The sequence below is a fragment of the Lethenteron reissneri genome, chromosome 37 (assembly GCF_015708825.2).
Source record: "Lethenteron reissneri isolate LAM-NWPU_2019-01 chromosome 37, ASM1570882v1, whole genome shotgun sequence".
Taxonomy (NCBI): Eukaryota; Metazoa; Chordata; class Hyperoartia; order Petromyzontiformes; family Petromyzontidae; genus Lethenteron; species Lethenteron reissneri.
The window spans coordinates 2056882-2084180 of NC_083815.1; the positions used below are offsets into that span (position 1 = coordinate 2056882).

A 27299-nucleotide genomic window follows, 5' to 3' on the forward strand; every position below is an offset into this window, starting at 1 on the left:
GGTGGTGAGCGCGGGTCGGCTCGCCGCCGGTTGCTTGTGTTCTTGAAAGTGTCCGGGCAACACCAGCTGTGTCGCCGCAATGACGCGCGTGTTTGTCCGTATGCTGGGGTAGCAGCACATGAAGCAGCAGCAGCAGCTGCAGCTGCGTCCTCAGCAGCCGGCTCAGGGGCAGGGCCAGGGCGCGCCGAACCCTGCCCAAGCAGGGGGCATGCCCCCTCGGCCGCCCAACCCCACGGCGAACCCGCAGTTACGCAGCCTACTTCTCAACCAACAGCAGCAGCAGCAGCAGCAGGTGACTGACCGATTCATCGGCACGTGTGTGAAAGCAGCCAGGCTTATACGATCATAAGCCTGGCTTCCACACAAAGGGACGACTCGTGTATGGAAGTGACCCGTGGCTGCCTCGTGATTTAGCCATTTGTATTTGGTCAATTAATCAGCATAGGAATTAGGTGTGGTCCACTTGGTCAAAAACACCGAGGACTGTAAGTAGGACTTGCGCTCGTGCAATAATCCGAAGTGGTTGCCCTTTGTATGTACGCCATTGGCAGCCTTAACAATCGGTGGTCATTAAGTCTTCCCTTTGAGTTGATAATGCATGGCCGTTTCACATAAAGGACAAGCGCCGATTGAAATAGGTCAGACTTAAATTGCAGCCTTAAATCAATTGCCATTTTTTTCGCACTGATCGCATCCAACGCTGACAAACGTGCGGGCTGGCCCGACGGGAGAGGGAGCCCCGTTCCTACGAGAGGTCGGATGGCCGAGTAATCGTCACTAAAATGCCAAGCCACACATCTGTGTCGACGACAGTATGGCGGCACGTTTCATGCCAGATATTCCCGTGTTGAAGTTATCCTCCTGCACCCCCCCCCCCAAACATCACCTCTCTTGCTGCCCCCCCCCCCCCCAGCAGTTTTCTGTCTGGTGCATTATACCACGTGCTGTGTGCTCACCTTAGATAACTTTGCTTGCCGGTGCATGTTCCATTCATTAAGCGGAGACTTGTACACGCCTGCCTGTAAGATAGCTCGGCATATTGGCGTGCGCTCTATTCAGCCACGTGCACACAACACCGCATGCCTGCCTAAGATAACTGGGCATCGGTAATGTACGTTCCATTGGGGGGACAGAGATGTACACTTTGTGGTCGCTTTCCTTTTTCGGTTGGCCGCAGCCTCTTGGCCCATTCCCCGTCGGCCTTGTGTTATATTTCTATTCACTGTGTGCACTAAAGATATTGCAGGTGACTCGATGTAAATAAATCTGCAGCCAGAGCTAACTCGATCGTTTTACTTGGGGTCACGATGCACAAGCCCATTGTGCCGTCTTGGCGCGTGACATATTTTCTGTAGGTAAAATGAGGGCAGAGTTACTTTGTTGATCTTGAAGCGATGGATGGAGTTTTGTTTAAGCTCATGGCAGATTACGGATTTGAGGCCTGACTTTCCCACTTTTTGGCAGGTGCATTGCCCAAAGGCACATTCCTTGCATGCTCAATATTTGTAATTCCCATTGTCTTGTGTTTGAAGGTGCAGTGTAAAAGTATTGCCTTGGAAGCTGCGTGTAAAGACTCTCTGGAAAGAATATCCATTACTTATTGGCAATGGGGTATTTGTTGGTTGAAAAAACTAGATGGAACAGAACATGAAATGCTATAAGTTTGTTTTGGTTTGATGACACAGCAGTCCAGAGTAGCAATACTGCTCATACTTATCCCCACAGCAGCTCTCTTCACTGGGGTTATTGGGCCTGTCATTCAACACTCATGATTGGTACAGAGTTCATGTGGATGATCAATATCGCTGTGCTTTGCAAGCAGACTTGTAATGCCACATCGACTGTGCCTTTAGACTTCTTAGCCATACAAAAAAAATCGCAACTGTTTACTTCCCGCACTCATTGCACGACAGGACTAAAGTGCATTTTTGTGGCATGATCTACTTATTAATGTAATTGTTTGCCGGTCACCCAGCAACCAACATCACCGTGCCTGTTTCTTCTGCCCTCCTGTCTTCCAAGCAACCGCAGCAGTCTCAGCAGCCTGGCCTGATGCCCATGCAACAGCAGCAAGGCCCGCAGATGATGTCCCACCAGGCCCTGGGGCAGCAGCTTACGCACCAGCCTCCGGGCCAGCAGTGGGGAGGACAGATGGCCCAGAGGCTCCCCATGCCCGGTGAGGATGGACACAGGCGCTGTGTCATCTCGACCCGGAAGCACGTTTTTGGGGGGAATTAAGCTACAGGCACCTAGGGTGGGTGGAGGGGTGGAATGAAGTGCGCGCACGGGGCTGACCAAATGAAAACCTGCCAAGAGCGATCGCCTCTCGTGATCTAACATCGAGCGCGCGGGCTGCATCGGATAAAGCGGCGCGCGTGAAAAATTTGCTCACTTCCCGCAGGGCTCAACGTAATTGTTTACGTGCTAAAAATAGCACGCTCGGTGCAGGGCCGCTCCGTGGAGGTGTACTGGAACCCACAGATGACATTAGCAGGGAAAAAAAGTAATGATCAATCTCCCGTTACAGCTGGGGCTGCAGAGCGGTGACCACAGATGGTTCATCCATTGCCGATTTTTGCCGAGACAGGTGGCCCCCGAGGATGGTTGGTGTGTATGGGGTTGAGCAATGTTCCTCTTGAAGGTTCGCCTGCTACCGCGTAGATGTTCACAGTTGCGCCGCAGATCCCTCCACAGTGTTTTCAGGTTGTACTGTGTGGATGTTGTGCCGAACAGCGCGAACACGCGTCTGAGAGCCCAAGATCCAAAAGCCGTTTGGCCGAGGTGACCCTCCTATACGTTTAGGTAGTATGAACCGAGGGAGGTTTTTATTTATTTCATTTTTTTATGTTATTTAACCACACTGTGCACCAAGACAGCCCAATCATGATAAAGGAAGCCCTACCCTCGCAAGATTCAGACTTGCTGCCTCACACTTTGCTCTCGCTAGCGGCAACTTGCGGGCGGACGGTCATGTCCCACAAGGCGTGGAGTGTGCGGTATTTTCTGGGCGCCGATGTTGGGCCCGGGGTATAATGCGCGCGACAATCCCTCCTCCGCTGTGTAATTTGAACGCCACCGACCACTGTTCTTTGGTGCCTAACCGTGCCAGCTGACTTTACCCTCCTGACCACTCCTCCCTTCTCCTGACTGGTTAGCAATGCGTGCAGTTGAAAATCTCTTTCATGAATGCGCACACACAAAGAAAAGCCACTTGGGAAATTCCGTGAACCAAAAACCCATAGAAATGTATTGTATTTTTTTGTACTTCAGCCCATCGTGCAGTGCATTACAGCAGCACGGGCACAGAGGAATAGTTCAATGCTTACACAAAGGAACGATTGGTACACATTAATGATCAAGGCGTGGTGCTTATGTTTCCTTTTGAGAGTGGAGCAGTGGCAGGTAACACGAGTCGTCAGATACGCAATATAACTGCGATGTCGAACGCTTGTCTGCCCAGGGCAGTGTGGTGTATCACATAATCAAGACCTCGACACCTGCGTTTATGACAGTCATGTTGCACAAAATCTCTGCGTACTTGCAAGCAAAATGGGAATAGTTATTTGATTAATTGTTCAAATTATTTCGTCTGTAAAAAAACGACATGGTAATCCGGATTATTTTTTCACATTTGGGTCTGGAGTTATTTTTGTAATTGTATTTTAACATCACCATTTCCTCTGAGGTATATTGGTGCTTGGTGGAAATGATGCGTGCTAATTTCATTTAGCATCCAAGAAATAGTGGTGCAAAATTGGCTCAAAGCCAACATTAAACACTAAAAATGTTAATTTACACATTACCGTCGAGAAGTTTGACACAAATTGCGTATGAGGTACTCTTGCATTGTATTATAATGTGTGTAATAGTATGTATTCTCCAAGAGCACATCATCTTTAAACACGGATTCAAGAGTGTAAACTTAAATACACAATGGGCCCTTCCTAGCAATCTGAACACGTTAGTGTGTGCTCCTGGATCAGTACTAGTCCACAGATTTACACATGCACACATTCATGCTGTAGAGTTTCCCTTTAGCCTATACATTTTTTTGTATGTACATCTGCCAGCTAAATCTAACTGGCAAGGACAATATTTCCCTGATTGAATGCCTCCGTATTGAACAAAAGTAATTTTTTTATATAAACTTTGGCCCAAGATCTTAACTTCTCAAAATGTTGGTTCATGAATGAAAACGCCTGTTTTCTGACTTCATAGCATTTGCCAGGCGTGCCTGTATCCATTTTATTTGGAGTCAAGGATTTGTTTATAACATAACAGTTATCTCCCAGCACATGTGGGCTCCAATGGGACCAGTAGATGGCAGTACAGCAAATACATTCAGGAACCCATCTGTCCTGACCTCCTTTGAGTATTTTTTTTATTTGTACGCATAGATTTACTCTGGATTCTTACCACATGCAAAACACTAATTGAAATATAATTGGCCAAATAATCCCTGTGCCAGGACCCTCTTGAAAAAGGTTCTTGAGCCACAGTGAGTTTTCTCTGTACGTGTATATATGTAAATAACATTACTACGTAGGTTTTCAGTTGTGCTGATGTCTTTGGGTTGTACCACGTGTTGTCCGGCATGATGTCCGATATATCCGAAGAAGCTGCCAGCATGTGGAGTATAAATGTCGGATATCATGCTGAACATCACGTGGTACAGCATGTGAACACATTAGAGAGGCATTACATCAGGATTACTTTTTTTATTTACATTTAACTGGGTTGTACTCGTCGGCAGTGGAGATCGCAAAAAGTGAACTTGCTTTGTTTGTGGTTTTGCAGGTCAAATGATGATGAACCCAGGAGCCCGAGGACCAGTGCCCCCTTCCCAGCAGCCCATGTCCCAGCTGGGAATGCAGCAAGGTCCAGGGACGAGCATCATGTCCGAGGATGACATCATCATGGACCTCATGTGACGATGCGGGCAGACTTTGACGGCCAGCGCGTTGTCATCGGAGGAGTTGAGCTACAGGGCCCGTCTTATGTCGCTGTAAACGTAACCCACGAGAGACGCCGTGGGGAGCAGCAAGTCCCTCCCGTATGTGGGGAGCAATAAGTCTCCTCCATTGCACGAGCACACCATAGCAACCGCTCACGAATCGCGTAATTCAACAAACCGAGCTCCAAAATATGATGTGCAGGTTGCTTGACCATGTGTTTGTAACATCACGAATTGTTGCTGGGAAACCAGTTGCCACTTAGGGATCTGAGTATTTATTTTATGTGCTAGCAAGTGACTGCATTTGTTATTTCCAGTCTTATCCACGTTTCTAGTATTGTTTTGTACACTTGAAATGTCTGCGAACAGGACCAGGCATATTTAGTGATGGATTTGCATAAAAAGAGCTCCTGGTTTGCCGCACAGTTTCTCAAGGGCAGCTGTAGCGGAGTGATAGCGTGGAACTTTGTGTGCAAACATTAAGAAGAGCACCCTTGCTGGTAGCCATCGTGGCATTCTACCGCAAGCTGTGGTGCAAGGTAAGTGCATTGGAGAATCATCCCTAATTGTCGCTTTCACAAGCGCACAAAGAGCGGCCTTTTGCTTCATCCCTCATGCCCACCCCCCGCCCAGTCTCCCGCCATCAAAGCCATTTTGTAAATAATTATGACATTTTTCATGATGTCATCATTTTATGTTGGATCCTTGAAAGCGGTTTTTGCTTAACCACCTCCGCTTTGCACGGAATGTGCACTTTGTGTGCTCTGAGCAGTGGCCGGAAACCACGAGTGACCCATTCCTTGAATAAGCAATTTTCAGGCTGCACACGATCACACGACAATTCATGCAAGGACACAAGTTTGCCTGTTAACCTCACAAATCGAGTCGAGCGTTTTTTAGCGAGCACCTATTGCAACGAGCAACACCGCAAGTGTGTGTGTTTTTTGTTAGCGTTAACACTTGCTCTGAACTTTATTTCCTCAGCACAATTTTCAACACACCAGGTCGGGGGTGGTCATTTTAGACTTGAGTGAACATGTGGACGAGGCCTTACACCAGGGTATGGTTACCAGTAGCCACTCATGTGCATGGCCGGGAGATGAACTGAGATGTCAGTTGGAAGGGTATTGTACCAAGGAGCGTATGACCACTGACTGTGTTACATTTGGCTCTTCCCACACTCCTGCGCACTTTCACCCATTCCCACTCGCACGCATTGATCTGGGACTTGAGTGTATTTGTGTTTGTAAATTTATATCACTAAAGACTTGTGCGGATGGCATGGCTCACGGTGATCTATTTGTGTTTTTCCAATTGACGGCAAAAGTGTTTGGCTGTTGTATTTTCTTTGCAGATCATGGTGCAAGCAGCACGCTTCAGAACGAGGGGTTAAGCAAATATTTGTCATGAAACATTCATCACGTGCTGGAATTTACCTTATGCCCTGTATTGATCATTGGGACGTCGTTGAATTTCTCTTTAAATATTAAACATTGCAAATGCCATCGCATCTGTGTCCACTGCTTGTCGTGGCCAAGACCAAACGATCATAGTGCTCCTGTTCTCCTTTGAAACTAAATTGGCACAATGTGCTCAACCACTTAGTGTGTACGTACAATAAATGTATTAATCATCCACAAAGGCTTTACTCGCTGTGCCAATGGGCAATGCGCCTTCGTTCTTGTGGCTGGTACATGTAAAGCCCTTTGTGTCAATCCACCGTTGGATGAGGGCCTTCCCACACCTTTCGGGTGGTCGTGGGGTTATTTGACCACTCTGCACCACACTGGTCAGTGTGGGTTGGTGAAGGCAGGGAGTGGAAACGTAAGAGCACAAGTACAGCAGAGAAATAGATTTTATTGTACTGCCAACCACGCAGCCCCATGGCAACTTGTTTGTGCGTGGTGGCCACCCATCCAAGCACTGAAGGCTCAACCCTGCTGATGATGTTGGGTGAATTCTGGGTGATTTGGTTATGGGTTCTACTGCATCTTAAACGCTGACAATTAAGGGTTGCATGTGGATTATAATTTGTCTTGGCAAATCGCTGTGATGATGGTGTTTCTGTACACTTGTACGTTCTACAATGTGAAACCGGTCCAGTGTAAAATAATATGCCGCCTTGGAGAAATAGAGCAACCAATAACCGGATGAGGTTCGCTTGCTGTATTATACATCGCTGTATACACATATTGGGATGGGGGTGGAGGGAGATCACCAAAAAGAATCAATATTTTTGTAAGTGAAAATGATGACATGCGCTGCCTTGGATATGCCTGCGTGTTAAAGAAAACAGTATAGTATTTCAGCATACTGTATGACATGGGCAGTGCACGCGCCAGCCTATTGTGCCACTCTTGTTACGTTCTCTGCAGTACCCCACTGTTTTTTTGAAGGGTAATAGTCATAATTAGTGTTGTATCATTTACTTCAAATGTTCCATTATTTATTTTGAATTGTGCTTTTCACGGTAGAATAACTTGCAGGAACATGAATGTTGCTGATCAACTCCCTCGCCAGTACGAAAGACGAAGTCTGTCGTTGCTTGACATTGGATTTGCACGCGTGCTGCTCGTGTGTGATGGTGGATGCTGGCCGTCCCCAGGAAAATACATTTTCCACGATAAAAACCGACAACTCGTTAAGAGCCTAATGAGTCGATATAGTTCTGGGTTTAAATATTGATCACGATCTAAACCTCGAGAACATGTCTTGGAATTTTCACGGTGTTCTACGGTCCAGCCGTTAGTGCTCCTTGGTCATTTAAAGTGTGGCGTGTTTAATAGAAAGCTATTGAAGGTGCCATTATACGACCAGCCAATTCAATTATTTAGAATTCTGACTTAAGCTTGTGGAGATGCGTGCTCGTTGAACTTTTAAAGCAAGTCTTTGTAATAAAGCAAGGTTAGACACCCCTTTGCCTGCTCCGAGTAATACGCCTTGCAACCTGCATGTTAACATTTTCCATACACGCTACTATCTCGATAAGTTATTTGCTAACATTTATTACACTTTGGTTTGAATCACTCTGTACACTTGTGACATTTCGAATACATACAGAAATATATGCCGTGATGAAAAGTCTTGTCTCTCCAATGGCAACTCGTCAGGTGGAGCTCGGATAAAAAAAATATAATTGCAGCCTTGGGTATTATTTTACAGACCTTGAAATTATCTCAATGTCGCGACGTAATCTGAATTTGATAAGTAGAAAAAACGAATTGTTAACATTTCAAATATCCAATTGATATCGTATGTCATTCAATAGCACACATATTCATTGGATGTCCAATTGTGAATTGTTTGCCTGTCAATCTGGCATTTAAATCGGTAAACGATATCCACCATTAGTCCATTGTGCTCGGTGCCTTGGCAGTTCAACTGAATCAACATCTGATTGAAAGTTTCGTTTGCACATCCAGTCAAGTTAATCATTTGAGAACAATTCGACAATGACTTTACTATCCGTGAAAAATGTTCCCTGGTTGTGTGAGTTTACACTTTCAACGATCACCGCTGTAGCTGGGAGGCTCCAGTCGATGGCATCCAAAAGTCAACACCCGTTCACCTTTTTTCAAATGTGTTCAATCCCCAACACACGTCTCGCACATGTCCACGGAGCGGCACTACAAACTCTGCCAGGACTGCTCTTGCATTTATTCTATTTTCACTCGCATTTTTCACCTGTAGGTTGTCAATTTGGTTATCTGTGATCTCGCGCGCTAGGTTATGAAAACGTCAACGGTGTAGACGGCTATTTGAGCAGGAACCTGTAGTATAACACTACCCGTCTTTGTTTGTCGGGCGTGGTGCTGGCCACTCACCCCCTCGTGTGATACAATACCCCCTCTCACAGAACTTGCCCCAAAAATGTTAAGGCTTTATAGCAGGGAGGTCTTTGTCCATGGGGGAGCGGGGAGCGGTGGTGCAGTGATTAGCGCGCTGCGCACCCGGCCACCCGAGTTTGATTCCCGCTCATCAGTGAGACAATAATCTGAATCGGTCCTGGGCCTCCCCTAGGTCGACTCAGCCTCACATGAGTACCTGGCACGATGCTTAAACATCACCACTCGGGAGACAAAGGCGGCCGGGCGTGGTTCTGGCCACCCACCCCCTCGTGTGCCAGGCCGGCCTTCATAGGTGCTCGCGAACAGCACTTGCCACCACAGTCTAAGGCTATACGTGTGATGTGTTCTTGCGATATGATCTTCAAGATGTTTTTAGCTAACAAGTGTGCCTTTATAGGTGGGAGCACAGGGAAACGAAAGCATTATGGCCACGTGGCTGTTGTGACAATCCACATAGCGTGTGATCCGACAGATGAGAAATGTTCTATCCGCTCGACACTGGAGTGGGAGGCTGGGTATGGCGGTGACATGCAGAACACCCCTGCCGTAATGATCATTCATTTCCATAATGAGACAGAGACTGGCTGCACAGACGCACCAGGGATGTTGCTTCCGTAATGCGCATGATGCCGCTTAAACTAATCAAACAAATAGACATTCTGACAAACGCGAATCTCTTTAGTAGTTGTGCATAATGCACTTTGCCACTGCACACATCCTCTTTCTGACTTGCGCTATCGTCTCGGGCGTGGTGGCTGGCAGGCATTGCTGAATGGTTGTTCGACTGCAGAATGAAAATTCTGCTTCTTTGTCGAACTTTGTTCTGCGAGCTCTCGTCTTGCATCGGTGTGTATCTCTATATAGTGTGTGCCTGGTGCGTGTGTGTTTTCGTGTCCATCTCACCGCATATCTCAGGAGTCTATCTCTGTGTATCTGCCTTTCAGTTTCCGTCACCACTCCTTTGGGTGTGTTTGTGCGTGCGTGTTGGTGGTGTTGTTTCTGCCTCTGTCGATTTCACATTATCTGTGGTCTCCGTCAATCCTCACGTGTGTGTGTGTGTGCATCTGGGTAAGCCAGTGTACAAGTGCCGTGTGTGTTCTGTAAAAGCCTGTGTGCACGCGTATGCCAAAGTGCGTGTATATATACCTGAACGTTTAAGGTCGCTTTATACATTATTATACAGCATACGTACTTGCATGTGTGTACGCGTCTCTGCGTAAACGTGTGTGTGAGTACGCCTGTGTGTGATAAGGATTTTTAGTTTTTGCACGTGTGCGTATATGTATGTATAGTACACGTACGTATACTCGTATAAATTGCACGTGTATGAATGTGAATGCACACAAACTGTTAGCGAGCACCTATGAAGGCCGAAACGGCACACAGGCGTGGTGGCTAGCAACACGCCCGGACGCCTTTGTCTCCCCCAGTGGCGATGTTTACGACACACCGAACCAGGTACTGTACTCATTTGAGGCCGAGTCGACCTAGGGGAGGGCCAGGACCGGTTCAGATAATCGTCACCGGTGCTGGTGACCGTGCTCAAGAATCGAACTCGACCCGCTGGCATCGTCACGCAGCGCTCACCACCACACCACCGCTCCCCACGTGCGCGCGCGCACACTGACGCGCAAGTGCGCGCGCACACTCACTACTCACGCGCACGTGCGCGCGCACGTGTTCACACTCACGCGCACACTCATGCGCACGTGCGTGCGCGCACAGCTTACGCGCACGCACGTGTTCACACAGTTGTGATGCGTGTCGCGTCCCGCCTCCCATTGGGCACACACACACACTGAGAGAGAGAGAGGCGAGGAAGGGGACCTCCTCCCTCACCCTTCCTCCTCCCCTCGCCGCCGCGATCTCATTCGGCAGCCCTGGCAAGCAGCAGGTGATGCAGCAGCAGCAGCTTCGCCTGCCTGCCGGCGTCCGCCAGTGTTGACCGGTCGCTGGACCTACTGCTGCTGCTTCTACTGCTGCAAGGGCAATAATAGCCAGGGCATCGGGCAATCATAGCAAAGCATTGGTGTGGGGCTGGCCGCAGTGCAAGTAGGAAAATGATGATTTGTTATTCGACGTTAGCGTAAATTCTTCTTTTTTGGGGAGGTTAGGATTGATCAGATCTCTTATTTTGTTAGCCAGCGTTTATTTTGTTTATTATCGTCGCCGTCAATAGTGTAGTTGTTGGAGCTATGCCAAGTTGTTTGCGTCTTATCTTGAGAGGCAGCCGCAGCTGAAATCGCGATGTAAGATCGCAAGGACACAACACACGCGGGGCGTTTACCCACCGACAGCGTCGTCTTAATTTATTATCGTCGCCGATTATACATGGTGCGTTAAGTTTACCGGATAGAAGTAAAGAAGATGGTCTTCCTTCCTATCAAGAAGATACGCAAAAAGGCCAAGACGTTGGCAGCAATCGCCGTGCTGACGCTGGGAGTGTGGGCCACTTACCTCGGCACTCGCGCGGGTTCCCGCCCGCACACAGGTAGGCCTCGCGGCTGGGACTAGCGAGCCTGGCCGGGCTAGGGTGCGCCTCGCCCGGCAGAGCTCCCCGCGGTGGTGAGGGTCGGGATGGGGTGTTGATAATAATGTGTGTGGGGGGGGGAGGGCTGGTGTAGCGACACTAACACCGTTGACGATGAACTGGTTCTGGGCCTCCCCTAGGTCGACTCAGCCTCATGAGTACCTGGTGCGGTGTATAGTATACTGTTTGTGTAGAGTATATCCGTATACAGTACATGTGTAAACATCGCCACTGGGGAGACAAAGGCGGCCGGGCGTGGTGTTGGCCACCCACCCGTGTGCCGTGCCGATCTTAATAGGTGCTCGCTAACAGCGTTTGCCCCGACGGCCTGTTTGGGCTCTTGTGTGTAGAAGGACGTGTGATGTGTGGGTACTACAATGTCGACGTGTGCAGTCGCCCATGTACACATTTCTGTGTGTGGAGTGCAGCTACACATGTACATATTGTACATGTACACGCGTGTGTGGGTAGAACACGTGTATAAAGGACGTAGCTTATTGATGTGTGGGTATGACATGTGCATGTGTGTGGAAGGACACACACGCAGGTTGTACATACGTGTGTAGTCCAGGTATATGTTTCGATGCATAGGTAACGCAGGTCCTAAGTGCACGGAATGTGTTGCACATGCACACCTGTGTGTATGTACGCACACTTATTTGCATAGTATGTATGTTGAACTTATTTCGAACCGTACGTAACCAACCACGTGTTAGCATTACACGAACTGTAGCGTGCAAACCTCTAAAACAAAACACGCATTCGTCTGTGTTATCCCACGCCCTCACGACCGCAGCAGCATTCCAGTTCACCAATTCTCACGCATCACACCGGCGCGATTCGCTCGGTACTTTTAATACCAACCAACACGAAATCCTCACGCCTCCAAACCCCATCCATCCTCCCTCCGGCTCTCACGCCTCCACAAAATCAACCTCACACGCTGGACCAGTTGCCAATCTCAGGCATTGCCCCACCACGGTACAGCATTGGCAGTGTTGTTTTTTACATGTATAACAGTCCCAAGATTCAACGGAGTAATTAGATGAAATTGATTCCCAATCAACGAGCTTGCAATCCAAAATACTATCCGGAGCCACATCACAGTCATCATTTGTACAGAACATTAATTGTGTTCATCAATGACACTGTGGCCTGCTTAAATGAAAAAAAATATATATTCGGCAACGTTTCAGACAATGACCCTTCTTCATAGCACACCTTCCATCGAGGGTAAGTAAAATTAACATAGCAACTGGTAAAGCTGTACCTGTGGGTGGGTAGGGAGTAAGCAGTGGTTTGCCCTTGAATAGATGGGTTCCTGTAAACCTAAAGTGGATTTTCCATCGCTGGCTTTTGGATTGTGCTTAGATGATGGGTGGTCACCGTGCATGATAGCTGCGTTGCTATGTGGCTACGTGTTTAATGTTCAAAATATGCTGGATATATGGTACAAGTACTGTAACACAGTGGGAGGAGACATTATGCTACTTGGTTTACTGATGATCGGGCGTCATGTATTCGTAAGTGATTAGTGTGAGGCTTGAAATGCTATGTTGAACTTAAGGCTGATCCTATTTTCAGAGTGAACTGGTAAACCTTCCAGCATTATTTTTGGGGACCCAAGTTCAAACATTTAGTTAGTCATATATATTTGCAGATGTAAGCATGAACTGTAGTTTATCGTGCCAAACTTCAGATTGATTTGCCCTTCTCGAACATCATTAGAAAAATGGTTCAACCACTACACTTAAATTGAAGTGTATGTGTTAGAACACATATACTATACCTGCAAGCAAATATGGTCACACAACCCCACCAACCAACATGGAGTGGAGAGGCCTTGGACCAGCAGTGGATTGACAAATGTCTGAAAATCAATCATACAGCTTTAATATAGATGCATGAAGCTAATAATATACACTCATTTTGACTTTATATAGTACATTGCTGCATATGCAGAACATTCAGTAACATCACACGATGCTGCAGATGTCACAAGATCGTTCTGATTGCTTACTGGTACAAAGTGCTGCTGCTTAGCTGTACAAAGGGATCTCCGAGCCAAATTTCCATAAGGCAATACTATAACGATCCATTATGCCCGACATAATTAACGTCACAAATTCGTTCGTACTCAAATTAGAGCAGGGTAGAGCTCTTCTGTTGTTACTCAAATTCTACATTTCTCCGGATGGGAGCATTCTGTCCAAGGGCAGCAGCTACCAGCGATCACAAGGTAAAACTCGTGTTACAGACCCCACAGCTAAAGTGGGGCTGAGTTGACCACGACTGGGGTTTGAACTCAAAATCGAATTATTTGAATCCTTTTTCACTTCCCACTGAGCCATATACATGTCAGCATCATCAGCAACAGCGGCAATGATTTGTCTTTTACGAGATAGAGTCCTCCCCACACCATCTCCAAACCTCAAGGTCTCGTGAAGCGACAATCCATATCATTCTTGCACATATGGTTGAGTGTCTTTTGGCTGCTCTTCCATCTCCGGTCTCTTTCATTGGCAATCATCTCTTCTATTGATGTGTCCTGTCCATGCCGACTTGTTGAAGTGTCACTTAGATCATCGCACCAATCTACTATCACTTGCCATGTTGATATTTCGGAGGAAGAGATGTGTCGGACATCCTGAGGGTTGTGCATGAGAATGAAATCAGTTTTATCTACAATTTATCCACGAGGGATACTCTGTCCTTTTTTAAAATTCCTTTTTTAAACTAATGCTCGCTGTTTTCATATCCCCACTGGCTGCAAACTGTAATGGATGTTCTCCTCTTGTTCATCTTTCCAATGCCAAATTTACCAATCATCCTCTCATCTCTCGTATCGCTTTCCCCCACATTTAAATTGAAGTCTTCCATGATGATGCTATTGTTTGTTTTGCTCTCATTCAGAAGTTGGAAAATGCCTTCTTACGTTTTTGTCAAATTCTACTTCTCGTGATTAAACACATTGTTTGGTGATGCCGCATTTGCGGTGGTGTACAAAGCACAATTGACAGCAAACTCAACAAATCAATAACACTGGTCTTATATTTTTAACAGGTGACAATTTGGGCAATGGCCCATCTGAATTAGGGCCATCTCCCGAAACGTCACCGATTAATCTACTTTTTCTTTTAAGGCCACAATGTTATCGACGAATTAGAGGTTTTTTTTACATCTTTTCAGCTTGTTCTGGGGCATATACTCTCATTATCTTTAATCGTATATTGGTTGGAGAGCCTTAACTTGAGCTGGGCAACTATTTGTGAAGTACTCTTGCATTTTCAAACTCCAATTCCCCGAGTGACTAAAAATCCACGTGTCTGAAATTACTGTCAACTCGCCTATGATAGGCGTGCCACTATTTAATGGTTTTATTTAAAATTTCGTCTTATCTGCACCTCACAGAATCCCAAATATGTTCCAATGTATTTTTCAAAGTTCTGTCGCCGGTTTGATAAGGTTTCATTAATTAGAGAGTCAGCATATTTGTGCGTAGCAAAGGGTCAAATCCAGAAGGCACTTTTTTAATAGCAAGTGATTTTGTCCCCCAGCTTTCTCAGATAATGCCATGGCCATTGTTTCTTTGGTGGGAGGGATGTTGGCGTGAAATTAATTGGGCTGGCCTCATGCCAATGAAGCTTGAACTATTGACAACATGGGCGGTGACGTGGCCCTAACGTTAGCAGTTCGAATCCACAGACCGCCCCCTGATTATCCATGCAGGTGCATTAACCGTAAAAACAAAACTATACACGCTTCATCGTAGACGATCAAGATCCCATAACGTTGTTTGCAAAGGGCGGTCCACTGTGATGCCTGGCGCCGTGGTTCAAATTTGAACAATGAGCCGCAAATTACTCAATTGCCATTATACGTGGCAATTATTGACCCCGACTGCAAAACCTTAGCAGGACCCTCCTAAAAATGAGTCACAATACTCAGGCAGGCTCTACTGGGCAACCGAGATTAATAATTATAATAATAATGCAAGGTCAGCGTATATATTACCGAATAATTATATTGTGAACGTCATGCGTGTTTGTGTTATTCATCGCTGTTAGAAGTGCCATGTAAAGCCATTTTAATGATTTATTGCCGCTCAGTACGTTTCCTATACGTGACATTTTATCAGGGTGGGTACACCTGTGCAACTCCCAAACTCTGGTTTCTTCCGTGGATAAATAATGAGAAACGGTAAGATGGCTATGCCAAGATACCAAGTCTAAGTCCTATTAAGTATTAAACCATTCCGGTAATTTATATTTCAGAGTGCAGTATATTATCAGGTTTCTCAGTTTTTTTCTAACATTTCTGACTTCAGATGAGAACTTCCCACACCCCCAGACCATGTGGGCTCTTATACTTCAGGTGCGTCTATATATGTCGGCCTGTCTCACTCGTGTACAAATCATGTGACACATCTATTGCTTGGTAGACATTGGTGACATGACTGCAAGGGATGAGAGCTGGTGTCGGGATTAAATGTCTGGTTTGCAAATAACTGCTCTTGAAGTTACAGCATTCCTTCTACGCCATCCTCCCCCTACGCACCACCGCAGAGTAAAGATGACTCGATGAATTGTCAAATTTGGGGCCCGAAAATCTATTCAAGCATCGCTTATTTTTGTCTTTTGTTTACCCTCCTATTAGTATTGTTTGTTTTTGTTTATAAATTGTGCCACCTCGTGTGTGCACACGTGTTCACCTCATTAGCTCAAATGGAACTTTAGAAGATCAATTGAACAACATTCGCCGCTGATGATGAAAATAATGATAAAATTAAGTTTGGGATTATTAAGCAGTGATGTTCTGAATTCGCATTTGGGCTATCGGAGTAAACACATATGTACAAATGAGTCTGAAAAGCGTGAGAACCAAAATAAAAGACTGGCTTATAGTTTGCACACATTGAGAAAATGTTTTCACATGCACAATCCATGCGCTTTGAAAAAAGGCCATTGCCCAAGACGTCACCTGCTATATATTTTTCCTTTTTAAAGCCACACAGTTTTCTAGACAAACATGTAAAATGTTTCACTCTGACACAATTCGATGCACGGCTGCGCTCATAATTTAAACTAAAACCTAACAGTGCTCTGTTTGTACCTGGAACACATTTTTTCAACACCAGATGTCTGTTTAGTTTCACTGTTTAAACCTTTTTTTTATGTCTCCAAAATTCCAATTCGAGTTAACAAAAAATATCCTCGTCCGAAAAATGAAACTCCACACCCATCGAGTAAATTTAAACAAAAAACTGTACTTTATTTATCTTAGTACAGTGCTGCCCCCAGGGTCTTGTTTTGATAAAAATGAAGGCGCTTTCTATGAAGTAGGCAATGTCCGTTGTTGTAGTGGCACTATAGGAAGTGCTGTTAGCGCTCCATGCTTCCTGTCGGAGGACTTTCATGCACTGAGCAGGCATGTCACACGCCCACCCATATTTCCGTGCATATACAACACGTGCAACGTAAAAGGTTGTTAAGATAGTTATTTTAAAAGAAGAATATACACGCCAACAGAAACGTGTTGTAATGTTCCTTCGACGATTATTTTATCCTTCGACCGACGCCCCCGCCGGTTAGTTTGTCGCGATTCAGGTTGACAAATTCGATTCATGTTGTAGCAGCACCTGGCAGCTGGAGGGGTCACCTAAATGAATTCATGTACGTCTTCGGACATGATCAGTCCGCTGATGGATGAAGGCCTCTCCATAGTCGTCGCCAATCTTTCGCGGTACTGCGATGTAGCCATCCATCCGCCGCCTGCACACAAGCTGATTTCATCGCTCCTTCTCCACGGTGGACGTTTTATCGGACATGACACGTAATTTAGGAATCTAAAAACATCTCTTCCTTCACACGTCATTTAATGCATGTATCACACGCTTAACGATCAATCCTCATCTATGTATCGATGCATCATTACACCGCTCGTCTTAAACAACCGCCCACTGTCATTATGGTTACCAAAAAAACTGGAATTATGTAATATAAACCACTTTTACAGTACCGACTTCGATTCCTGGCCAGGGCTAAACATCCGTGGCGAGTGATATCTGAATCAGTCCTGGGCCTGCCACCTTCACCAGCGTGGCAAAGTATGTAAAAATAATTTATGGTAAAACAAATTACGTAATTTTTCATGGAAAAAAACCCCACAATCAACCCATGGTGAGGCCTTCATCCGGCAGTGGATTAACAGTGACTGTAAATTACTTTCACATTTTTTTTGTGTACAATACATCTCGTAAGAGCGGCAGTGGAAGCGCGCATGGCGGATGTGCCAGGCGGTCGCCTGACCCGCCGTGGGATGAGCGTGTCACCCACCCGGCGTTCGTCCTGGCAGTGAGTCTGCGGACGGAATCTGCACCTTTCCGCATAGCAGCGAGGTCTTCAGGTTTACACACACGGCCCCCTTTTTTCTGTTTGGTGTGCAAGGGAAAAGAAAATCGCGTGCAGGCTCGTCAGCACAAAAGGATCGTTTGTGGCCTCGCAAGCAGACCGCGGAGTTCGCGAGCGTGTGTGTGCGCACGCACTCCACCGGGCTGCCGAGATGTGGCACCACTCCAATGTACCGTACAAATATAAGAGCTGCAAAATCACATTGACCGTTTTGCTAATTATTTCTATTATCATTGCTTCTTGTTTATTTTTGAATAAAACGTAATTAAAGTTCCCAATACCACACTAATCTAAGGTCATATTAAATAGCAGTTGCCCATTAAATTAGTGCCGTGCAGAAAATATTTTCCCCGCAGGAACTGACTGCATAGCCATAATATGACAATATAATTTTTGGAGGCCAATTAATTACTTATGTATTTGACAGTTGTGTGCCTTTTAAGGGTTATATAGGTGTTCAAAGTTGCAAATGTGAGAAGGCCTATGGGCAGGCTTATGTTGGGTGAATTGCAAGTTAAATACATCAAATAACTCAATGTTTCTTTTTGCGCTGGAAACATACGGGAAAGTACGAAAACAATACCACAAAAACATAGTTAAAGAGCAATTGGAAACTGACGTGGCAATCGTCGTGGTGTCGTGAAACTTAATCATCGTATCATTTTGTAGAGAAAGATATCACCTTCTTGGTTCTTTCGGTAAAGTCACGTAGAAGGGAAATAATAAAATAATAAAAATAAAACATAATAAAATAATTCTCACGACGTTTCGGCCACAACGCAAGCAGCCGTCCTCAGGTGAAGAACAGGTCTGTCGGAAAGACATTCAGACGCTGTCAGACAGACATTCAGACGCTGTCTTTCCGACAGACCTGTTCTTCACCTGAGGACGGCTGCTTGCGTTGTGGCCGAAACGTCGTGAGAATTATTTTATTATGTTTTATTTTTATTATTTTATTATTTCCCTTCTACGTGACTTTACCGAAAGAACCAAGAAGATGAATCCCTGCAGTCACGAAAGCTTTAAATCGAAAGATATCACGGCAAGCCCTCGGTGCACTGATGCATACTTGTGAGTTATCGACGCAGAAAATGTGAGAATGCATATATTGACTTGCACTTGGCCAGACTGTGTACAGCCCCATGAGTCAATCCACTTCTTGATCAGGGCCTCCCCCCCCCCCCCCACACCTGTGGGTAGTAGGGGGTTATTTGACCATACTTCATGCTGGTGAATGAGGGGAGTACAGAAGTACAGTAGAACAACGGACTATTCCTGCACTGGCTCACCAAGTCGCCACGCATCCCTGTGACCCTGTGACGAGCTATTTGTTCACAGCTTCCCACCCATCCTGAGCACTATCCAGGTTCCTACCCCTCTTAACTTCCGAGATCTGACGAGATGGGGCGCATCCCAGGAGACCTGGTCGTGAGGCCTGCTATGAAGCCGCACGGTAGCGGTAAGAGCTAGGAATTCACACGCCTGGTTCAAACGTTACATTAGCCCCACGGCTAGACACAGCGCCATTGTGTGGAAGTCCCACTCGAGACGCACCGGGAGCCTCGTTGTCAGGCACTTGTAAGTGGGGAGGTGTGCTCTCCCGCCGATGTGGGTTTCAGGGATTGACTTGTGTCATGCGGCGCAAGACTGGCAACAGTTGCCAACGGTCGTTTTAAAACGGTACCGGTTGACAAAGCGATTGTTCACGAGGTTCACTTGGGCAACGAATGGATGGCGGCTTCCCAAGGTCGCATGTTCAATGGGATCAATTGCAAACACCGTTTGCCCCCCCCCCCCCATTCCCGAAATGCCTACGTGCATGACTGAATGTTGGGTATGCACGAAGGATTATTGTTTAAATAGTGTGCGTAATTTACTGAGCCATACAGGCACGCGGATAATGATTGGCTCGGAGATTCAGATAGAAATAAATGTTTGATATATTCATGTGCTATATGTTTTTGCATAATAATTTAGCACACCACGCCTGCATATCATCATTTAATAAATATCTGCCGGTTCGGAAGCAATTGGTTTTTTTCCCTCAAAGTCTCTCACGCGTACATGTTATGTTTGTGTAGTCTTGTACAACAATTTCGCCAAATATTTGGAAATGTCTGTTGAATGGACATTAAATATATAATCCTAGGACAGCCAAAATAATGAAATAAAGATGTGGATGAGCATGGTTTGGGGCGCTTTCAGAAACCAGAACATGATAATGACAAACAACACACTGGTTGTGTCTGAAGAATGCATTTTCATCATCGGCGTGTTCTACATGTGATGACAGATTAATGAAAAAAACATGGACATTGATGAATAAAATGTAAGAAAAGCTGAAAAACGTGCAAAGGAGCATGGAGAGAGAGAGAGAGAGATGCATCCTTACAATTACTCTGGTAGACAGACGGAGGAACACGTGGATTATAGAACATGCCCCAGACAGGGAGCATGCCGTTGACTGTAAGTGGCGCTTGAGCAGGACACGCTTCTCGAAGGGATGATGGCCGGTTGTCAGAACGAGCAACGGAGTGGCAGCCCAAGGAGGGAATGCCGTCGGAGGGGTTTACTTTAACACGTGGTCGGCTTTCACGACCAATATAATCCATAATAGAGGTTTTTTTGGGTTAGATCGTATAAATATATAAATGTGTCGTTAAAACCCGCCACCACCCGACGCAGCCAACTAGTAAGGGTTGTCACGTAAACAGAACGTGGCCAATTCGTCACGAGTACAGCACACCGGTTGTGTGTTGAAGAGCCAAGCCACAACATTTACAATCTGAGTACGACGTTTCGCCAGTAATTACAACTAGCTTCATCAGGCGACAGCCAGAAAAAAATCCACACGACCACAGTGAGAGAGAGACATGCAAACTCCAAATATACAGCAGGTGTCAGGGTCGGGATTGAACCCACGACCTCCTGTATACCAGGCGAGGTAGTTAACATCTCGTAGCCACCGCGGCGCCCCAAATGGAATGATCATGGCTGATGATGATGATGATTGGGAACTTAGTTGGCCAGGTACTGCATCGCCGTTCACACCAGAGAACCTTGCGTTCCCACATCAACCCGGCCCCGCCGAGACAATCCCATTACACCAGAGCCCCTGGGCGGAGTGTCTCGACCCGTGGTGCACGCCGAGCTCTGTGGCCGACTTCATCAGAACCAAGATTTGTTTTTTTTTTTTCCTCCAGCCCAATGCTAATGGGGGGCAGTGCTCGGGTGGGCATTGGCCGTGGGAGGAAGGGGATGGAGCAGGAATTATTCACCGAGTCCTGTGGCTGATAGAGGAGCACAGCAAGGTGGAGCCGACCTTGTGTCATCATCGTTGTCTCACCATCGGCTCCGATTCTCTGAGGTCGTGGCTTCGAGTTCGCATCGTGACGCAGCGGGGAGATGTTAACTCCCTTGCCTGGTATGCAGGAGGTCGTGGGTTCAATCCCGACCCCGACACCTGCTGTATATTTGGAGTTTGCATGTCTCTCTCTCCCCGTGGTCGAGTGGATTTTTCTCTGGGTCCTACGGTTTTTTCCCTCCACATTTATAAACGCGCGTTTCGAGTATTTGGCTGCTATACTTTTCCACTTGATAAGCCACTTTGTTGAGCTATCACTTGTGGCCAGGTCATTTCCCAAAAAAAACCGATATAGCTGAGTGGACCTTACCTGGTTAAAATACATTTTTTTTAGCTTAGTTTTAAATTAGTCTCAGTCTCGCCGATGCTAAAATCCACCCAGCCCCTGCACACACCAGCTGATTTCACCGCTCCATCTCCAACGGGAGGAATTTTAACGTGCGTGTTCCTGCTTTGGCTGCCCACTGCTTTTTTTGTTAGCCTCGTTGCACGAGGTGGAGGGTATCGGGAAGGCGAGCATTTTAGGAGTGGATTAACCTACCATGTGGCTTTTATAGAATGGGTGTACGGAACCCCCGTTTTTGTGGGTTGTTCCTGGACCAGTAACTAGGCCAGCAGACTAGTCCCAGGCTAGTTCTCGTGCGATCGAGACATCCCGTCTTATCCTGTCTTACGAGTGATATCTGGCAAATTTCTTTGACTTGCGAGTTTTCTGGCGTGACCTTTTAGGGTGTTTGTGTGTCCTGGTGTCGTCTTTGGGAAGCAACCGGCCAAAGTGCGATGCCGCGTTGATTGCCATTTTAGGCGCCGTCACATCTTGCATCGCTTGCCAGCGCCCCCAAATGCACTGTACGTCGACTGGTCTGCAATTTGGAATTGGCGAACATCCTAATGCACGAGGACTGCTCTGAAAACGAGGGGACCCGGTGAGACATTCTTGAACATAAAAAGGGCATCGTTATTATATGTCACGCATACGTACAATTGAATTAATATACAAAAAAATCTAATAGTGCTAATTTAAAATAATTTAGCACCACGAGAGGGGAAATTGGCCTGTTCTTCCACAATGGCCAGATTTCTTGGAGTACCCACACTGGAGCCCTCCGCTACGCGACCTCCCGAACAATTAGATTAACAACTTGTGGCCTTCCCCATAGCTCGGTGGGCCATAACTGGCAAAATAAAAATAGTTGATAGTTGATTTACATTGTCGTGCGGATCGAGGCTGAGCCCGTGGACTCGTCAAACTTGCAGCGTCCCTTCGTCTTCCGCGTTAAGGAGATCGAATCGGCGACTTCTGGACTGCGGGTCCAGCGCACTGGGCGAGAACGCCATGGCAGCGTCCCCTGCACCTTGAGGGTAGTGCTCGACACACCTGGACACGTACAACACACATTGCAATTGGCTTGAAGGGTCCCTGGGTTCGGGTTTATTTTTTGTGTTTTAACTCCATTGTGAATCACCGCGGCAGAGAGGCCACTTGTGAAACCGCAGATGGCTTTGGTGCTGCTTTGCCAAAGATATGACATTGCTCGCATATTTGTGTTCTCTTCACACAAAAGCACGCCTGATTGGATTGTGGCGCTTTGGCATGGCTGATAGCTACCACAATTATACGCATCTTTAGACTGCCGACACGCGAATTATTTCAGCGGTTGAACTTAATATAAATATACAAACAAGACAAAGACCCCCTGGATAGCCTTAACATACCTTTGGGGCAAGTGCACCTATGAAGGCCAGCACGGCACACGAGGGAGTGTGGGTGGCCAGCAACCCGCCCGGCCGCCTTAGTCTCGCAAGTGACGATGTTTAAACATCGCACCAGGTACTCATTTGAGGCCGAGTCGACCTAGGGGAGGCCCAGGACCGGTTCAGATAGTCATCACTAGTGATGACGATCCGAGTTCGATTCCCAACCATTGCAAACATGAGTGGCGAGCGACATCCGAACCGGTCCTGGACACCGACTTAACTTGGCCAGACCCCACTGACCAACGTGAAGTGCCGTTTGCAATCGCCGAGACCGATGCGGCGCTGGGAGACCTTCACCCAGCAGTGGGTGGGAGAAGGGGCTGGAAACGTTAATTAATAAAGACGCTCCGAGCGGCGATGTCAAAGCTGCGGTCCACAGTTTTTATTGCGGCTTCGAGGCAGGCCACAGCACAGTAATTCAATTTGCCCAAGCAGAGATTCTCATGGAACATGGCACATTTGTTGGAGGTCAGCGGCTCAGATGCGTTGGGATACGAGCATGGCCAGAGGTGCTATTGCCTGTCCTTTGTACCTCTGCGCAAGCCTAAAAAAAGACGTTGCCGTGCCTGGATTGGCACCGCACGTGTTGTGGGAGTCTCGTGTGTGAGCTCTGGCCGTGATGTTGTGACACAGTGTGCTGCCTTTGCGTTCACCCGTACATTTCCGCTCGGATACGTGATTATATATTTTAAGTGCTTAAGACTGTGCATGATCGAACCCTCGAGTGATTCCGAATACGATTCCCGTGAGCGATTTCTCGTCATCCTCCGAGCCCACACTTACGTTTTCTGGCTCGCAGAACGTGCGTGGTGGGTTCGTGTAGCGGTAGTTGTTGCTTCCTCCGAGCGCAGCTCTACACAGACACACGCAAGCAAGTTTGTTCTTGACCTAACGAGATACGACGGAAGAGTTTGATGGTGCCTCGTCCATTATTCCCACGGTAATTTGCGCGCGAGTGTCGTTCACACTTTTTGTGCCGTTGAGTTTTCGTTTTGCGTTTAGTTTTTTTATCCTTCCCCCGCGCCACCGATTAGCAGCACGGTTGGCTACGTACGGTTCTAAAGAAGTTTCAGCATGCACAAGTATGTTGCTGCGAACGCTGAGGAACGCGCCACTCTGTACGACATACTGTCGCGTTTCTTTTGCAGCTCACGCGCTCGCACCGTGCCAGAATGTTAAATGCGGGCTCGTGAATTACCGCGCTTCGACGGAAGGTGTTGCAGTCGGGAGAAATTAAATGCCTTGCCGCTGCTGAAATGATTGCCCGTCCCCAAGTCGCGCGCACATTTTGTCCGTGTCACCGCGTGTGTGCATATTCGGAATGCATGCACACGAGCATATCCTGTACACGCCTGCAAATGGACATGCAGTGCGTGTGTCAAGTGTCTGGAACGATTCACCCCCTTCCCGCCTCCCCCACCTCGCAATTTTATGAATTGCCACAATTCAGGATCGCGATGCAATTAAAACGATTCCTGTGTTTTCATTTTTTTTTTTTTGCACAAGCACAAAGGTATTTTTGCTGTTGCAAAGATAAAAAAGCATAATAATTGTAGGTTCATTAGTAAGCACAACACTCGCGCATGCAAGGGTGAGGGCGGCGCGCACTTTTTAGTTTGGTGGGTGTTGTTGGCTGAGTGAATGCGCAAACACGCGGGTGAGTGTGGCATGCAACTTAACATTCGACTGATCTCATTTGCTGATATCTAGTGTGAAGACCGCCATGTACGTACGTGTGTACGTACGTTGAACTTTTTTCGCACCGTATGTAGCCAATCATGCTGATTGGAGGTGTGGTGTATGCATCGTAACGCGCACGTGTGTGTGTGTGAATCAACATGTTTATCAATTTGTAACGGGCTGTGCGTAATTGGCTCTCATGATTGTCGACAGCCACTTAGACTGCTGCCTTTCACTGTAAAAAAAATAGGATTGATTGTGGAATCGGATCGCGACCCTGAATTTCTATAATTCATAGAATCGCTGGGGTGGGGGTTAGGGGGAGATGGGGCACGTGGGATGAATCATTACGCTTCTGCGGCGCACAGTCAGCAAATCATTTTAATACATCTATGTAGGTTTTTTCGCAGTTGTGCGGTACAGCTAATCAAGTGCGTTTTCGGGTTGCACTGCGTGTTGGATGGGATGATGTCCAACGTTTTTCTCCAAGTGCTCGGAGCTTCAAAAGCCGAATCGTTTCTGAGTACTTGCTGAAGACGTTCCCGGCACGTGGAGCAAACTTGTCGAAGCATCACGCGAGCTCCGGTCATCCTCGCAGCAGCGGCTTTTGGCCGGCCATCGAACAAAGACGGTGGTCACCGCATCATCATGTTCTTTGAGACGCGCTTCTGCGGCCGTCTGGAACGCTTCTTCCTTCCGATATCGGGAAGCCACTGGAGTTGTGCACTTTTAAATATACATTGAAAACTCATTTATTTAGAGTTACTTTTTTGTGTTTAGTTTGTTGTCCTTCCCCTTTGTCACATATTCACTTTAAGATGTTTTCTTGTTAATGATTTTGTTTTTTGTTTGTTGCGGTTGTACCCGATTCAAGAGCCGAATGGCTCACAGGGCTATACCTAATGCATGAACTTCAACTTGCACCTACGATTTAGCTCGGTTGGCTACGTCCGGTGCAAAAGACGTTCAACGTACATACGAGCAACACGCGGTAAGACCTGAAAAGGCATCGGAGAGCTGTACGGCACAACGACAAAAAGATAATTTTGTTTTTTTATGTTATGGAGACCAAGCCCCTGACTCTCACTGCATCGTTGGTGTAAGACTGCACCACCAAGAAAGGGGTTGTGGGGGGTTTTGATGGCACGTGGCTGAACGTCTCGCTTGTGGACGCCACAAATCCGCTTGCATAGTTTCCTGCAGTCAGCATAGCACTTAAATAATTTGCAGCTACACCTTAACTTATAAAAAAAAACTTGTGGCTGGGAAAGGGTATTTTATCCTTCGATTCGCATGGTTTGGCAACGTACGGTGCGAAAGAAGTTCAACATACATACGTATATTTACGCTGGAATGCTGGGCCGATTCCTTCGTTAGTTGCCCGTTATGAGATACGGCAACCCCTGTATTGTTCTTGGTACCTCGGCTATAAACAGTGAATAATAATGTAATACTTTACTGTTTGCGCCATTCTTATAGCCCCAAAGCTATCACCTGTGAAACTGCAGGGAGTTTCTCAGGTGGGAGCGATGTTCCTCTGTGTGTGCAGTACTTGGATTATGACGCCCGAGAGGGGGGGGGGGCACGAAGGCCGACCCTATTTTTTTAATGACATCATCGGGGGATCTCTAACATCCATTGTTGGTTAATACACCCACAACAATAATCAGGGCTGCCTGCCGGATACAAGCTCTAAGCACCCCGCAGCAAGCTGCAAACGCCATAATGCCAAGGCGTATCACCTCCCCATTGTGGTGATAAAGTCCAGGCAAGGGGCTTGAAAAATGGGCGACATTTTTTTTTGCACTTTATATATATATCTGTTGTCAAATGTGGTTGAGAGAAAAAAATACTTTTCACGAACTGCAGTGTTTTTATTGTAATCCATTTTGGCAAATCGAGTGAAATGTGGCTCCTTTTGTCCACAGTTGTGGGTGCTCTTTACTCCTCCACCCGCCTCAAAACAAATATTTTCTAAACCTGAACCCAGGGCCTGATTGCCAACCGTGTAAGTATTCATTTTCATCACGAGTCACTAACCACTGCTGGAATGCAGCGCTCCCAAAGCTGTCGCCATCTCTTGCCGTTTCTCGATGCCAACGGTTCGTCTCGCTCGTTGGGGTCGGCAACCAACATAACAAGAAGGGGTATTTTTTGTCTTTAGAATTCGGTACAAAACTCGATATCTCAAGAGCCCTCGGAACACATACGTGTACGTTACGTCACGAAGCAGCCTATAAAGAGCCTCGTGCTCTTTGGTTTTTTCGGTAAAGTCACGTAGGTAAAAAATAAAATAAAAATAAATTAAATCACGACGTTTTGGAGGCAACACAGGCTTCCGTCTTCAGGTGGAACCGTCACAGCAAAATTACCGTATCACTTGAAAGGTCGTGATTTAATTTATTTCTATTTAAAATTTTCACCTACGTGACTTTACCGAAAAAACAAAGAGTGTAAAGACACGTAGGTAAAAAATGAAATTAAAATTAATAAAAAGAAAATAATAATATTTTATTTTTATTAATTTGAAAATAAAAGAATAATATTTAATTCTTATTAATTTTTATTTCATTTTTACCTACGTGACTTTACCGAAAAAACTAAGAGTATGAATCCTTGCAGTCACGAAAACTTCAAATCTAGAATTGAGTCTCCTGCTCTTCCGGAGCCACCGGGTTTACCGAGCCCTGGTCGAGCTCGTGCACATGAAGCCGATCTCACGGCTCCATCTCCGCCGTGCTCGTCCTCTCGTGGG

General features: G+C 46.6%; 2 protein-coding genes and 1 long non-coding RNA gene across 10 annotated transcripts in view; 2 read left to right on the top strand and 1 right to left on the bottom strand.

Moving 5' to 3' along the window:
* Window positions 1-7869, top strand: part of MED25 (mediator complex subunit 25) — a 41327-nt gene extending 33458 nt beyond the window's left edge. For 4 of the 8 annotated variants that reach the window (XM_061566856.1, XM_061566855.1, XM_061566861.1 and 1 more), the window contains 3 exons: window positions 113-292; window positions 2023-2176; window positions 4798-7869. In XM_061566856.1, the coding sequence (XP_061422840.1) occupies window positions 113-292; window positions 2023-2176; window positions 4798-4931 (468 nt within the window). In that variant the 3' untranslated portion in view covers window positions 4932-7869. The remainder of the gene's footprint in view (window positions 1-112; window positions 293-2022; window positions 2177-4797) is intronic. The other 4 variants (XM_061566858.1, XM_061566862.1, XM_061566859.1 and 1 more) reach the window with 3 other exon arrangements.
* Window positions 7870-10625: 2756 nt separating this feature from the next.
* LOC133351310 (N-acetyl-beta-glucosaminyl-glycoprotein 4-beta-N-acetylgalactosaminyltransferase 1-like) overlaps window positions 10626-27299 on the top strand; it is a 110226-nt gene continuing 93552 nt past the window's right edge. Inside the window, exon 1 of the mRNA XM_061566410.1 lies at window positions 10626-11293. Coding sequence (XP_061422394.1) covers window positions 11170-11293 — 124 coding nt within the window. The 5' untranslated portion in view covers window positions 10626-11169. The remainder of the gene's footprint in view (window positions 11294-27299) is intronic.
* Window positions 17129-26715, bottom strand: LOC133351472 (uncharacterized). Its single transcript, XR_009756183.1, has 4 exons — window positions 26585-26715; window positions 23648-23717; window positions 22316-22484; window positions 17129-17762 (listed from the first exon to the last, which is right to left on the bottom strand). It is a non-coding gene; the product is annotated as an uncharacterized LOC133351472 (long non-coding RNA).